General features: G+C 41.6%; 1 protein-coding gene across 1 annotated transcript in view; it reads left to right on the top strand.

Annotated features, from left to right (window-relative positions):
- Positions 1 to 15,203, top strand: part of RRAGD (Ras related GTP binding D) — a 40,862-nt gene extending 25,659 nt beyond the window's left edge. Inside the window, exons 6-7 of the mRNA XM_022552624.2 lie at positions 3,244 to 3,392; positions 9,484 to 15,203. Coding sequence (XP_022408332.1) covers positions 3,244 to 3,392; positions 9,484 to 9,635 — 301 coding nt within the window. The 3' untranslated portion in view covers positions 9,636 to 15,203. The remainder of the gene's footprint in view (positions 1 to 3,243; positions 3,393 to 9,483) is intronic.
- The last annotated feature ends 933 nt before the right edge of the window (positions 15,204 to 16,136 follow it).

Genomic DNA, 16,136 nt, shown 5'->3' with positions numbered 1-16,136 from the left:
AAAAACTGAAACTATTTCCTCTAAGATCAGGAACAAGACAAGGTTGCCCACTCTCACTATTATTCAACATAGTTTTGGAAGTTTTAGCCGCAGTAATCAGAGAAGAAAAAAAAATAAAAGGAATCCAAATTGGAAAAGAAGAAGTAAAGCTGTCACTGTTTTCAGATGACATGATACTATACATAGTGAATCCTAAAGATGCTACCGGAAAACTACTAGAGCTAATCAATGAATTTGGTAAAGTTTCAGAATACAAAATTAATGCACAGAAATCTCTGGCATTCCTATACACTAATGGTGAAAAATCTGAAAGAGAAATTAAGGAAACACTCCCATTTACCATTGCAACAAAAAGAATAAAATATCTAGGAATAAACCTACCTAAGGAGACAAAAGACCTGTATGCATAAAACTATAAGACACTGATGAAAGAAATTAAAGATGATACAAACAGATGGAGAGATATACCATGTTCTTGGATTGGAAGAATCAACATTGTGAAAATGACTGTACTACCCAAAGCAATCTACAGATTCCATGCAATCCCTATTAAACCACCAATGGCATTTTTCACAGAACTAGAACAAGAAATTTCACGATTTGTATGGAAACACAAAAGACCCCGAATAGCCAAAGCAATCTTGAGAAAGAAAAACAGAGCTGGAGGAATCAGGCTTCCAGACTTCAGACTATACTACAAAGCTACAGTAACCAAGACAGTATGGTACTGGCACAAAAACAGAAATAGAGATTAATGGGACAGGATAGAAAGCCCAGAGATAAACCCACACACATATGGTCATTTTATTTTTGACAAAGGATGCAAGAATATACAATGGAGAAAAGACAGCCTCTTCAATAAGTGGTGCTGGGGAAACTGGACAGCTACATGTAAAAGAATGAAATTAGAACGCTCCCTAACACCATACACAAAAATAAACTCAAAATGGATTAAAGACCTAAATGTAAGACCAGACACTATTAAACTCTTAGGGGAAAACATAGGCAGAACACTCTATGACATAAATCACAGCAGGATCCTTTTTGACCCACCTCCTAGAGAAATGGAAATAAAAACAAGAATAAACAAATGGCACCTAATGAAACTTCAAAGCTTTTGCACAGCAAAGGAAACCATAAACAAGACCAAAAGACAACCCTCAGAATGGGAGAAAATATTTGCAAATGAAGCAACTGACAAAGACTTAATCTCCAAAATTTACAAGCAGCTCATGCAGCTCAATATCAAAAAAAGAAACAACCCAATCCAAAAATGGGCAGAAGACCTAAATAGACATCTCTCCAAAGAAGATATACAGATTGCCAGCAAACACATGAAAGGATGCTCAACATCACTCATCACTAGAGAAATGCAAATCAAAATTACAATGAGGTATCACTTCACACCTGTCAGAATGGCCATCATCAAAAAATCTACGAACAATAAATGCTGGAGAGGGTGTGGAGAAAAGGGAATCCTCTAGCACTGTTGGTGGGAATGTAAATTGATACAGCCACTATGGAGAAGAGTATGGAGGTTCCTTAAAAAACTAAAGATAGAACTACCATATGACCCAGCAATCCCACTACTGGGCATATACCCTGGGAAAACCATAATTTAAAAAGAGTCACGTACCACAATGTTCATTGCAGCTCTACTTAGAATAGCCAGGACATGGAAGCAACCTAAATGTGCATTGACAGATGAATGGATAAAGAAGATGTGGCACATATATACAATGGAATATTAGCCAGCTATAAAAAGAAACGAAATTGAGTTATTTGTAGTGAGGTGGATGGACCTAGAGACTGTCATACAGAGTGAAGTAAGTCAGAAAGAGAAAAATAAATATCGTATGCTAACACATATATATGGAATCTAAAAAAAAAAAAAAAAGGTTCTGAAGAACCTAGGGGCAAGACAGGAATAAAGACGCAGACGTAGAGAATGGACTTGAGGACCCGGGGAGGGGGAAGGGTAAGCTGGGACGAAGTGAGAGAGTGGCATGGACTTATATACACTACCAAGTGTAAAATAGATAGCTAGTGGGAAGCAGCCGCATAGCACAGGGAGATTAGCTCTGTGCTTTGTGACCACCTAGAGGGGTGGGATAGGGAGGGTGGGAGGGAGATGCAAGAGGGAGGAGATATGGGTGTATATGTGTAGCTGATTCACTTTGTTGTAAAGCAGAAACTAACACACCATTGTAGCAATTATACTCCAATAAAGATGTTAAAAAAAAAGAAGTATATGGAAGGATGTGTGTAGGTTATATGCGAATACTGTGTCTTTTTTGTTTTTTTGCGAGACGCGGGCCTCTCACTGTTGTGGCCTCTCCCGTTGCGGAGCACAGGCTCTGGCCATGGCTCACGGGCCTAGCCGCTCCGCGGCATGTGGGATCTTCCCGGACCGGGGCACAAACCTGTGTCCCCTGCATCAGCAGGCGGACTCTCAACCACTGCGCCACCAGGGAAGCCCATACTGTGTCGTTTTATATAAGAGACTTGAGCATCTGCAGATTTTGGTATCTGCTGGGGGAAATCCTGGAACCAAGCCCCTCCCCCCGCCCCCATAGTGAGGGATGACTGAACGTGTTTGTTTTTGCTGAACTAATTGGGAGGAATTTGTAACATGATTCTATAGGAATCATGTCCTATAACAAGGATGTTTTCTTGTAGGATCACAGTTTTAACTTTCAAATTAAACTTATTTAACATATCTGCATTACTCTTATCTAATATAGAGTCCATTTTCAAATTTTACCAAAGGTCCCAATTCTATGTTTCATAGCAGTTTTTTTGCTGGATCTAGCCCAGCATTTTGCTGCCGTTTCTCTTCAGGCTGCTTTATTTTGGATCAGTTCTTCACCCCTTCTTGGTCTTTCATCAGGCTGTGCTTTGGGCAGCCTGGTTATTCTGTCACGAGAGAAAACTGGAAGCCCTTGTGGGCTACAGAGGGGAGAAGAACTAACCTCCATCCCTCACCTGTGTTCCTCAGGTGCCTGGAGAGTTGCCCAGCTGACACACCACACTCAGTGTGTCAGTAGGAAAGTGACTGTCATACGCTGTGTACATTCTTGTGATTGGGGGTTTCTGAGACCTTTAGCCGAAAGGCACTGTAAGTGTAAACTCCCTGTCATTATGATTATCATTCTCTTTGTGAAAGCTGGTCTCCGTCTCTGGGTTACAAACTGAAGTTCTTTCTCAATTGTCAAATATGTTTTGGTTTCTGTCCCCATTTAGTCTCAAAGAAGATGGAGCAGGAACCCCTTATGACAAGGAATCAACAGCCATTATAAAGCTGAATAATACAACAGTTCTTTATTTAAAAGAGGTGACCAAGTTCCTGGCTCTCGTTTGCTTTGTCAGAGAGGAAAGCTTTGAAAGAAAAGGTAATTTTTTGTGTGATTTAAATGAAGCATTTCCATTCAGACGTTGAATGCAGGTAGACAGCAGTGTGCCTTGGGAAGCTTCCAGACTTTAGTCACAGGCCCCTTTGGCTCCTCCCGACATCCTGGGGTTTTGGGATCCGTGAACCAGCCTGCTCTCTAGTGATGCAGCTGCCGTGAGGTGGTAGTGGAACCACACCATCCTCCCAGGGAGGGGCTTGAGCTTTTCTGGGAGCAGAGCCAGCTGGGGCGTTGTTGCCAGGCTGTAGATCTCTTACCCCGGGGAGGTCCCCTAGCCTACAGGGGGTGCCAAGGCCTCCCTCTTGGTCCACACCCATAGAAGGTATTAGGGACCTTGTGACCACTTGTCCTCCCCGTGTAAAGGATGAAACTCATACAACATTAAAGCTAGATGTTATTTAACTTCTGTTCAGCCCTTGTCCATTCTTTAGTCCTAAAACACAGGGACAGCATCGTGATTTCAAAACAGGGAGATATGAATATATTTATTAACGTCACCAAATATCTTTTTAGGACCAAATTTAGTTTTATTTGGAAACAAAAGCAATTAACCCTCATAAAGATACTCATATTCCCCCGCCCTGCCGGGCACCACTATGTAAACTGGGAAATATCAGTTTACTGATGTAGCTAAGGATTTTTGCTAGTAATTAGGGGATGATTTACCCTAAATTCCCAACAAAGTGGCAATAGTAACATTTTCTGAAATAGCCTTTCTTCTTATATGCAATACATGTTCATTATAAAAATACTTTGAAAACTTAGGAAAGTATAAAAAAGTCAGTTTTACCATCTAGAGCTAAACTCCATGTTAAATTTCTGGGATTTTTTTTCTCCTTCCTTTTCTCCCTCCCTTTCATCTTTCATCCCTTCTTTCCTTCCTTTCTTCCAACAAAAGTGGTGCCATATTGCCTATATAATTTTCTATCCTGTTGTTTTCACTTATTTATATCATGAAAATCTTCTTAATTCATTGAGCCTGAAAACATGATTTAGATTTTTATTTTTTTAATTAATTTATTTTTTTTGCAGTACGCGGGCCTCTCACTGTTGTGGCCTCTCCCGTTGCGGAGCACAGGCTCCGGACGCGCAGGCTCAGCGGCCATGGCTCACGGGCCCAGCCGCTCTGCGGCATGTGGGATCTTCCCAGACAGGGGCACGAACCCGTGTCCCCTGCATCGGCAGGCGGACTCTCAACCACTGCGCCACCAGGGAAGCCCATGATTTAGATTTTTATTACTTCTTTTTGTTACAGAGTAATAGATTCATTTAGAAAATTTAGATATAATAAATAAGCAAAAAGGAAATAATTATTAATAAGCTTCTCACTCACATAATCACTCTTGATATTTTTTTGTATAACTTTCCAGTTTTTTCATAGATATCTCTATATATGGGATTATATAATAAATACTACTTTATAACCTTCACTTAAATTATTACAGACATCTTTCCAATTCATTAAATCTTTTTTTAACCACATCATTTTAATGATTAGTTTCTTCTATTGTTAGAAATGTGTGTTGTTTCTAGATTTTGATGTTATAAATAATCCATAATGACCTTCTTTCCACTAAATATTTGTGTACATCTTTGGTTATTTCCTCAGGAAATACTTCAACAAATGGAATTACTTAGATCAATACATTTTGGTAGCTTCTAATGCATATTACCAAAATGTCCTTCAGAAAGTTTTTACAGGTTTATGCTACTAAGAGAATATGAGTGTGTCCATTTTGCTTTATTCTCATTAATATTGGGTATTAGCATTAAACATTGATAATTGAAAACAAATTTACATTTTTTCTGCTTCTTAGTGAAGTTGTGTATTTTTTCATGTATTTACTATTACCAGCCAAATTGCCTGTTATGTCCTTGGCCCTCAAAACTTTTAATTAAATGCTGGTAATCTTTTACTTTTTATTTTCATCTTGCTGAAACTAAGAACAGATTATATAATGGATTCGTGGAATTTTGAAGATAGACAGGACCATCCTGTGTTTCACTCTCTCAGTTACTGATGATTTTACCCAGACCCAGGAAATAGAAGTGACTTTCCCCTATGGTCATACCACCAGTGTATAGCAGTCTGGGCTAAAGATTTCTAGGCTTCTCCCTGTATGGAATCAGTTCTGTGTATTGCGTTTTAAACCATTATACATATATTCCCTTGGTTAAAGATATTTCTAGAATTTATATTTGGTGATTAATATTTTGTGTTGATTTTGGAAACTAAGGAAAGTAAAAGTAATGCAAATAGTACAACTATAGACCCCAAACCATCTAGGGTGATGACAGGTCCTAAAATTTAGGTTACAATAACATCAACCTTGAGAGCTTGTTTATTTTGAACTGATTTTACACTTAACAGAAAAGTCGCAAAAATAGTACGTAGTTTATATATACTCATCCAGCTTCCCGAAATGTTAACATGTTACGTACTGTAGTACAGTTTTCAAAGCTAGGGAATTAACATCAGTATAATACTATCAATATTAATAAAACTTACAGACCTTATTCAAATTTCACCAGTTTTTCCAAAAATACCTTTTTTTTCTGTTCCAGGATCCCAAATTGATTTAGTTATTATTTCTCCTAGTCCCCTCCAATCTGTGATGGTCTTTCTGACACTTTTGAAGAGTACTCATCAATTATTTTTTTACAACGTTCCTCAAATTGGGTTTGTCTGGTATTTTCACACAATTGGAGTGAGATTATGCAATTTGGCCAGAATACCACACAGAAATGATATTGTGTCCTTAGCGTATCATATGTTTACGATGTTAGTTCGGCTTATTACTGGCGATGCTGACCTTGATTTAGTTAAGATAGGGTCTACCAGGTCTTTCCCCTGGAGAGTTCCTACTTGTCACTTTGTAGTGAATAAATACTTTCAAACTATGCAAATCCTCTTTCTCCTCACACTTTTGCCCACTAATTTTAATGTCCATCTCTGGTCTTGTGAGTTAATTTAAGCCCAAATTTCTCATGTGGATCTTGGGCAACTTATTGTTAAACCGCCTAGGGAGGATCATCTCTGAAGATAGGCAGATTTTGTAAAATTTAGTAAACTAGAGTCCTGCTGGTGCTGATAATCAACACTTGTTAGTTGACTTGTCCTGATGTTGGTCTCTGTCTGTGTTTTCGTGGATGATTTCTGACGGCTTTGGCAGAAAGAGGAGGATAGAAAGCGGAAGTGGGATTCTTGGTCTTAGCTGCACATCGTAGGCACATTGGGAAGGGAGGTGGTTAAAAAATATGGCCATCGAGGCCTGCCACAGAACAATTAGAACAGAATTCCTGGGAGAGGAACCTGGGGTTTGTTAATCTTTAAAAAGTTCTCTGGATGCTTTTAATATGCAGCTGTGATTGAGAATCACTGAACCAAGAGAAGGAGGTAGGACCATCCCATAGCCGCGTATGGTGCTGGACATACTGCTTGTTCTGTTCGTGTCTCTGTTCCTGTATTTTCTTTTTTTTTAATAAATTAATTTATTTATTTTTGGGCTGTGTTGGGTCTTCGTTGCCTCATGTGGGCTTTTCTCTAGTTGGGGCGAGCGGGGGCTACTCTTCATTGCGGTGCGCGGGCTTCTCATTGCGGTGGCTTCTCTTGTTGCAGAGCATGGGCTCTAGGCACACGGGCTTCAGCTGTTGTGGCACGTGGGCTCAGTAGTTGTGGCTCACGGGCTTAGTTGCTCCACGGTATGTGGGTTCTTCCCGGACCAGGGCTTGAACCCGTGTCTCCTGCATTGGCAGACGGATTCTTAACCACTGTGCTTCCAGGGAAGCCTGTATTTTCAACTGCGTTTTATGAAAGAGTTGAAATAAACAGCAAACTCTTTGTAGGCACTTCCTTTAAAAACCTCAGTTGTGAATTTTCACTTTTAAAGCTCCAAATGCAGCAAGATTACTGTTACATCTAATTTTATTTATTTTTATTTTTTTATAAATTTATTTATTTAGTTTATTTTTGGCTGTGTTGGGTCTTTGTTGTGGTGTGCGGGCTTCTCATTGCAGTGGCTTCTCTTGTTGCAGAGCACGAGCCCTAGGTGCACGGGCTTCAGTAGTTGTGGCTCGCCGGCTCTAGAGCACAGGCTCAGTAGTTGTGGCGCACGGGCTTAGCTGCTCCGCGGCATGTGGGATCCTCCCGGAGCAGGGCTCGAACCCGTGTCCCCTGCATTGGCAGGCGGATTCCCAACCACTGTGCCACCAGGGAAGCCCCTACTGTTACATTTTAAATGTGCACCATGAATAAATTGAGATTTGTCAGGAATCATCAGTAGGCTGGATCTGAAATTTCCCAAGTTGAATTCTAATTGAGCCAAAGTCCGCTAGCTAAGCTTTCTGCCTAAGGCAGTTGGTTGCACACATAGGCAGAGAATTTTGAGGTCGTTCTCACATCTCTTATCCAAACTCCCACTAAATAAAATCATTTCTATGCTCCATGTTTCTTTCTGTTTTTGAAGTTCATGCTTTGTTTGGAAGATGGTTCCAAGAAATAAAAGTGAGGAAGTGGGGAAATAGACAAGGGAGGTAGAAAAGCCATCCACAGTGGGAGCTGTATGCTCATTCATGCTGGGGGAATCTCGGAGAAGCTGTGTGCAAGAAATTCGGAATCACCCCCATTGGGCATGCAAGACTTCCACATTTGTCCACCAACTCCCATGTCTCTTTGTGTGAGGGATACCCTCAGAAACGTTTATTTCCATAGCCCTGGTACCTGTCTGTGTACCAAAGAAAGCTTCAGGCAGAGAAGAGATGCCCATACCTGGGCTTGCTTATTTCTTATTACTTTCTCCCTCCTGCCTCACTGGTCTTTTCTTGAGGAAATTGTCTCGTAGTTTTATTGCACTGTGGTCACTATCACTGCAGAAGCAGCAGAGGGCGCCACTCAGAGAGTTTCCTGCTCCTGGAAGCTGAGATGGTGTTTCTTCCAGCCTACCTGTGGTTGGCTACATGACTGCTTTGAAGCATTTCTCTTCTTGTCTGGAAAACAATTCTTTTTTTCGGGGGGGTGGGGGGGTACTCTGGAAGCATCACCTGAGTGGATGCAAATAATTTTGGGACTAGTTATTTTAATAAATTTAAAGATAGTAAATGGAACCCACTGCCTTATCCTAATTGGTATAAACGTAATGCTCTCAACACTTTACAAGTTAGTGGTGATGATGAGAAATATGCTCAAGACAGATTATATTTTATTCTATTTTGTATCACTTCTACAAAATTCTATTAATTTCTGAAAATACAAGAAGATTCTCCACTATTATTCTCCATTTAAAATTTACTTCATATTGAAAAACTGAGAGTGTCATAGGTTGTTGAATTCCTGGGCTCAGAGTTCACCTGAGGTGATGATAACCACTCTAAAATTAGGGACTGGGCTTCCCTGGTGGCGCAGTGGTTGAGAGTCCGCCTGCCGATGCAGGGGACACGGGTTCGTGCCCCGGTCCGGGGAGATCCCACATGCCGCGGAGCGGCTGGGCCCGTGAGCCATGGCCGCTGAGCCTGCGCGTCCGGAGCCTGTGCTCCGCAACGGGAGAGGCCACAACAGTGAGAGGCCCGCGTACCGCAAAATAAATAAATAAATAAAATAAAATCAGGGACTTTTGTTTTCCCCAGGGCTTATGACAACGGCTCTGTGACCTTGAGATCTCAGCTACACTCCAAGTCAGGGTCTGCCTCCACTCAGAGTCAATTTAATAATACCTTTTGGGGAAAAAATACTAATAAGTATTTCACTGAAGATATATCTTAATTGTTCTTACAATCTTTAATTCTGAAAGATTTTTTAAAAAGGCAGTTCAATTGGTTCTTCAAACTTCTTGGGTCATAGACACCTTTGAAAATGTGGTATATACTCTGGAACCTTTCGTTAGTAAAAATATATATAGTCACAAGACTTTGCCTGCAATTCCTGAAGCCCAGCTGCACACCTCCTAGAGAAATCTATAGATCTTATGTTAAGCCTGCTCCTCTACCGCCCCCTACTGGCTTGTCTTCGCCATAGCTGCCATGAAAAGAGATTATTTCTAGGCGGCACCTCTATAAATATTTTTGTTTTCTTCTCCAGGGCTGATTGACTATAATTTTCATTGCTTCCGGAAGGCCATCCATGAAGTTTTTGAGGTGAGAATGAAAGTGGTGAAATCACGAAAGGTTCAGAATAGGCTGCAGAAGAAAAAAGGAGCCACCCCTAACGGGACGCCTAGGGTGCTGCTGTAGGTGAGGTTTCAGGAACATCTTTTGAAATCAGACCTTTCAATGAGGCTGCTGCTCTGTGTTGCACTAAAGGAAGAGGAAGAAGGAGATGGGGACACATGACATATATTTGCTGTAAAAAAAAAATTCCTGCAACCCACTTGATCTTCTCTTTTTTTTAAATAAAGTAAGCACTTTGAAGCAAAAACGTATATTAACAATGAAGTGAAATCTACTGTAACTTCATTACACAAATGTAAACTTTTATGGTCTGTAGTCAGAAAAAATCCTGTGTGAGAACTGCCAGGAACTGTATATATTTTGCACTTTTTCATGTTTATTTTTTTTTCCTCATTGAACTAAACTTTGATAAAACAACTTTTCTAGGCTCTTTTCTGTCCTTGGTGTCTAGGACATGCATACCGAGTCCATATCTATAGGGCAGTCAGAAAGTAATCAAAAAGTGATGCGTTGGCAATGACTTTTTATAAATTTGGGAATCTTTGCTACCAATTGTTGAGAAAAAACATTTTTCAGTGGAGGAACAGATTGGGGCAGCAAGCTCCAGGAGCAATAAGAACTGTCCCCTGTTTATAACTGACATAAATAGAAGTTTTATAGAATAATATTAGCACCAAACTTATCTAAAAATTTCTATAGCCGTGACAGTGCTTCCCTAGTCGACCCTTTTTACAAAACTCTTTACCTCAACACACATCTCTATAATCATTTTATACAGAGAGGTTATTTCTTTTTGCTGCATTACTGTTCTTTAGAACCTTTGGGACCAGATTTCCAAAATGGTGCCGATCAATGGAGAGAAATCAGAATGTCACTAAATTGCAGGGTTTCTGGAGGCTTTTCTGTACCTGCCACTCAGGCTAAAGTAATAACATCAGAGGCCACATGGTTTCCCAAATGTAGGTGATTGGCAACTGCAGACTTTAAAATACGTCCTATACAATGTTTGGCCCCTGTGGAATGAGCCTCTTACTGTGCAACATTGCAAATGTTTATTTAGGACCAGTTTTTTTGTTGTTGTTGTTTTTGCATTGCTCCACGACCACAGGTAATATCTCAGTTCTCTGCCACAGAGCTGAATCCTGATGGGCACATTTGTCCCCTCTGAGTCTCCCTCTCACCTGTGACAGTGTGCCTTGTGGACTCTGCCTGTTTCCACCTTATGATTGAACTAGAGCTCGACTCTCCAGCAGCGTGTTCTGCATGGCTAAAGAGCCATCCTGAAAACCTCTAAAGGTCAGTGGAAAAGGATGGCCAGGGGAGGCATTACAGTTAGCTTTGTGTCTGTTTCTATGAAATTCTTCCACTTACGTTTACTTTAGGCCAACAGCAAGTTAATAGATTCTAAATCTACCCCCATCCCAAACCATTCCAAGTAGCTTATTCTAGATCCGTCCCAAGGGTCAGTGCCCTAAGGAAAGCATGTTGGCAGGTATTAGAAAATGTTTTTAGCAGAGCCTCATAGGGATAGCAATGCTGATCCTAGCAAAAATGGATCAGGTTCCTAAAGCAACTTGTTCTTGAAGCTATCCCACTACTATCTACAGCTTCTTTCCATCCTCTCGCCTTCCATCCTTTTCCCAAGTCCTATTCCTTTGAGGCTGGTAACTGTAATTTAAGATGGTAGCTGATTGGGGTTTAAGGTTTGAGCCCTCCCAAGGGTCTGTGCATTTGGGAAGGAAATTTCTAAAAATCATGAAGGTGCCCTAACTCCCTTCCTCATGATTCCTACTCAGAAACACAGGTGGGTAGGAAGCCAGGGTTCCAGGGAAGTCTTTTTCCTAATTTTCAGACCTATAACCTGTTAGACCTTTGCCAACATGGTACATGGAAGTTATTCTTATAAATCTATTCTTTAATATTTTTACACAGTGTTTCTTTTTGGATAAGCAAATAAAGAATCACTTTTCTAAAGTGACTTTATCCTCAAGATAGAGACATTTACCTATCTGGTAAATCACACATTACTTAGGTATATATGTTATTATAACCAGGTGGAGCTTCCATTTTTAAGCTGGGTATATGATGGGTTTTTGTTAAAATGTGCCTTAAAAGCCTATTACTTCAAGAGCAAATGATTCTTTGGGGGAAAGGCAAAGTTAATGCTATGACATCAGACTCAAGTTCATGGTAGTAAGTGCACTCTTTGATTAATGACACACTGATACATAGACTACTGCCTCAAAGCCGTAAGCATGGCAATGACCTCTTAGTTAAAGAGAAATGTAGGAGTTATATGTAAACATTCAGTTTCTGAAGTCTGTGCTATTGGAATTACAAAATCTCTTCAATTCCTTTTTCATTTTATTTTTGATATGGGACTTAGCTTACTTGTGTGTGGCCACCTTTAGGTCTCAAATGTAGTGCTATAAATATGTATAAATATACAAAATAATGTATAAATACAAAGCCCAAATACATGACTACAGTGACTGCTCTGGAACATTTTTGCTCGTTTTCAAAGGTTGAGAACTTGACCTACAGGTTTCCAGGGCAATTAGAACTTCTATGTAGGGATGAGACTCTGCTTGTGAAATACCCTCTTTGGTTATTTTCAGTGATATAGATTAGTGTGTATGACTAGGATAGCGTGTTTCTGAAGGAATATATATCAAAAACTGGTTGACATTCACAGATGGTAATGTTTTGTGAACATGATATATTTTGGGCCCTTAAATGTAAAAATGCCTAAAAACACAGCAATATTGTTATATACGGGTTCTATGAAACACACTCAAGAAAAACAGCGGGATTGTCTTGATTATTAAAGTATGGTATGCATTCAACTTATGTGGACTGGATGTAATTTGTAATCAAGTATAGTATTTAGTATTATGTTTTACTTTAAGCAGTACATCATTTATAACTATTGTTAAAGCATTCCTTTCAAGAACGTTAGCTGCCCATTTAAAAGCGTGTGTCATACGCTCATGATTTGGTAACACTCTCATTTTATTTCAGGCATATTCGTAACTAATCTTTCTGCAAGCGGAATGGTCTCTTTGGTGAAAAGAAAGCATGGTCTTTCATGTTTGTGAGGTTGTTTACTGTATACATGCATATCACTGCTGGGTTCCTTTAGATAAATGTGTTTGTCCTAACTAACCAGCTATCGCTTTATGAAAATGAGGATAAATTGATCTATTTAAGCTGGATTTACATTTTTATTTATTTTTTTAAACACTCGTATCTCTCCATATTTTTGATGGGGACATGCCTGTTTTGGCTGTAGAACTTATTTCAGTAAACTTCAGATGTTCTTGCTGCTCTGGCCCTAATCCCTAGCCATCTGAAAATTCTTTTCCTAACAGTCCACCTTTTGATTTTTACTTGCTTAGTAAGATTCCACCGTATAATGACTTTTACAGACCCCCTCAGAGTTCTCGGAGAAGGCTAGCATTAGATGTTATATATGAAATCCTGTTTCTCATGGGAAAACCTGAACTGAAATAATTATTTCCAGACCTCCCTGGTGGTGCAGTGGTTAAAACCCGCCTGCCAATGCAGGGGACACGGGTTCAATCCCTGGTCCGGGAAGATCCCACATGCCACGGAGCAACTAACAACTGCTGAGCCTGTGCTCTAGAGCCCGCGAGCCACAACTACTGAGTCCGCGTGCCATAGCTACTGAAGCCTGCACGCCTAGAGCCCGTGCTCCACAACAAGAGGAGCCACTGCAGTGAGAAACCTGAGCACTGCAAGGAAGAGTAGCCCCCCGCTCTCTGCAACTAGAGAAAGCCCGCACGCAGCAATGAAGGTCCAGTGCAACCAAAAAAAAAAATTATTTCCAAGTTTTTTTTCTTTTTTTGGCTGCATTGTATGGCATGTGGGATCTTAGTTCCCCGACCAGAGATCGAACCCATGCCTTCTGCAGTGGAAGTTCAGAGTCCTAACCACTGGACCGCCAGGGAATTCCCCAAGATTTTTAATCAGTGGTGATGTTGAGTTTAGGGGAAAGAAAATGTCATTAAAAGCATTATTTAATACTAACAGATATCGAGTGCACACGATATGCCATGCACTGCTCTTAAATGCTTTACATAATTATCCTCATAAACCCAAGAGGTAGGTACTATTTTTTTTTTTTTTTTGCGGTACGCGAGCCTCTCACTGTTGTGGCCTCTCCCGTTGCGGAGCACAGGCTCCCGACGCGCAGGCTCAGCGGCCATGGTTTACGGGCCCAGCCGCTCCGCGGCATGTGGGATCTTCCCCGGACCGGGGCACGAACCCGCGTCCCCTGCATCGGCAGGCGGACTCTCAACCACTGCGCCACCAGGGAAGCCCGAGGTAGGTATTGTTATCACTCCTATTTTACAGAGGAGGCAGCTATAAAAGATAAAATGAAAATAACTTGAGATCATATTACTAGCAAGATACGAGGCCCGGAGTTGGACCTAAGAGTCCACCCTGTCAATTACTGCTCTAAGTAACCTCACCAAATGTCCCTTAAAATTCCCTCCTTTCATGACTAGGAAGAGGGAGACTTGAAGTTCAGAGTTTCTGCTGCATGGGCTTATGAAGGCTGACATGCTGAGGTGTTTAAAATACCTTTTCTTACATAAGAATCAGTAGGAGCAGTCTCAACAAAGATTATGCTGTTTTTCTTCCTAATCCATTAAATAACTCTAGTGCCCAAAATAATATTAACAGCATTTAAATATCAGAAAATTTAAATACCTTTTATAGCCATTTGATTTCCTTTTTTTTTTTGGGCTCCGCTGCACGGTTTGCGGGATCCCCAACCAGGGATTGAACCTGGGCCCTGGCAGTGAAAGCACAGAGTCCTAACCACTGGACCGCCAGGGAATTCCCCAAGCCATCTGATTTTCTGAGAAGCAATAGTATATCAAACTGTAAGAAAATCAAGAGAGAATAGGCCTTTGATGTTAGCTATATTCAACCTTTACCTTGATTTTTTAGTATATGTAACAATAACTTAAAACACTGGTCTGGATTAAAATTCTAAAAGATACATTTCAATCCTAATCCTTCAAACGTATATTTTAAATTGCCGCTAGCATACCTTTGTTGGACTCTCCTATAAGAGGGGCCTCAGTTCTAACACGTCCCACATGGAACTGGCTTCTTCTTGCTAAATCTTCTCTCCCTGTGATGGCGTGACCACCCTCCCTAGGGTCCCTGCCAGAAACTTGGGTCTCTTTTTTTTTCTTTTCTGCAGAAAGTTATTGTTTCCATTTTGGCCCAAGGCTTGAGAGAGGGCTCCAGGGTGATTAAAAAGCTGCCTAGGGCTTCCCTGGTGGCGCAGTGGTTAAGAATCCGCCTGCCAATGCAGAGGACACATACCTCAGAGCAGCTAAGCCCACGCACCGCAACAACTGAGCCTGCGCTCTAGAGCCCGTGCTCCGCAACAGGAGAAGCCACCGCAGTGAGAAGCCCGCGTACCGCAACGAAGAGTAGCCCCCACTCGCCGCAACTAGAGAAAGCCCACAAGCAGCGATGAAGACCCAATGCAGCCAAAAATAAATTTAAAAAAAAAAAAAAAAAAAAGCTGCCTAGTGGATGCAGAGACGGACTTCAGGCAGAAGCCCTGACACCAGAGGGGCTCCTCAAAGGCTGCTGGGCTCCGGAGGCTCCTAGTCATGCTGGAGGGTGAGCCTTTCGAAGAGAGACTCGCCCAGCCCAGCCTGGGGACCAGCCAGCCTGCGGAGATCGGGCAGGTGGTCACCCATCTTCTTGATGAGTTTCACCTCCTCATCCAGGAAGTGGCTCTCCAGGAAGTCACAGAGGTGGGGGTCTGCATGGGCAGAACCCAGGGCATGCAGATCCAAAAGTGCCTGGGTCTGGTTCTTTTCCAGAGAATGGTGACTTCCATAGTGTCCTGGGTTTTGGCCCCCTCATCTTGGTGAGTATTCTACAAGTCCTGGAAGAGGGCGCGACCATCGCACTGGTTTTGCATTTTTAAGAGATGCTGTGCACCCTCGCGCTCCTCCTCGGCCAGTTCGTGGAAACAGTGGCCCACGCCCTCCAGAGCCACATCGTCGCCATGGAAATAGAAGCCCAGGGAGAGGTAGGTGCGGGAGTCCCACAGATGCATGTTGACCGGGCCGTTGCTGATGGCTTCCACCTTGGTAGAACAGTTCTTTTTTTTTAGGGTATAGTTGTTTTACAATGTTGTGTTAGTTTCTACTGTACAGTGAAGTGGAGTTCCCTGTGCTCTACAGCACGTCGGTAGAACAATTCTGACGAATCTGGTAGCTCATGGTTGATCGGTAATAAGGAGCTAAGCTCAGAAAATGGTGTTGGCTCGTCCCGGAGGCCAATAATAGCTGAGTGGCTGATTCCAAAGGCTGCGACTGGAAAATAAAGGTTGGAGGCTGGTGGGAGGCTGGAGCAAGGAGCGTCCCTGGGTCTGTCCCATCCAAACACTGTCAAAGCAAGAGACAGATCTGCGGGACAGCAGAGCGCACTGCCTGGATCTCATTCTTTTTTTAAAAATTTATTTTATTTATTTTTATTTTTGGCTGCTTTGGGTCTTCGTTGCGG

Source organism: Delphinapterus leucas, chromosome 12 (assembly GCF_059928025.1).
Source record: "Delphinapterus leucas isolate spDelLeu-1000000601 "Yukka" chromosome 12, BTC_Dleu_Yukka2, whole genome shotgun sequence".
In the NCBI taxonomy this organism is placed as follows: Eukaryota; Metazoa; Chordata; class Mammalia; order Artiodactyla; family Monodontidae; genus Delphinapterus; species Delphinapterus leucas.
Note: the sequence above shows the minus strand (reverse complement) of the source record. Positions and strands in the feature narration are given on the sequence as shown.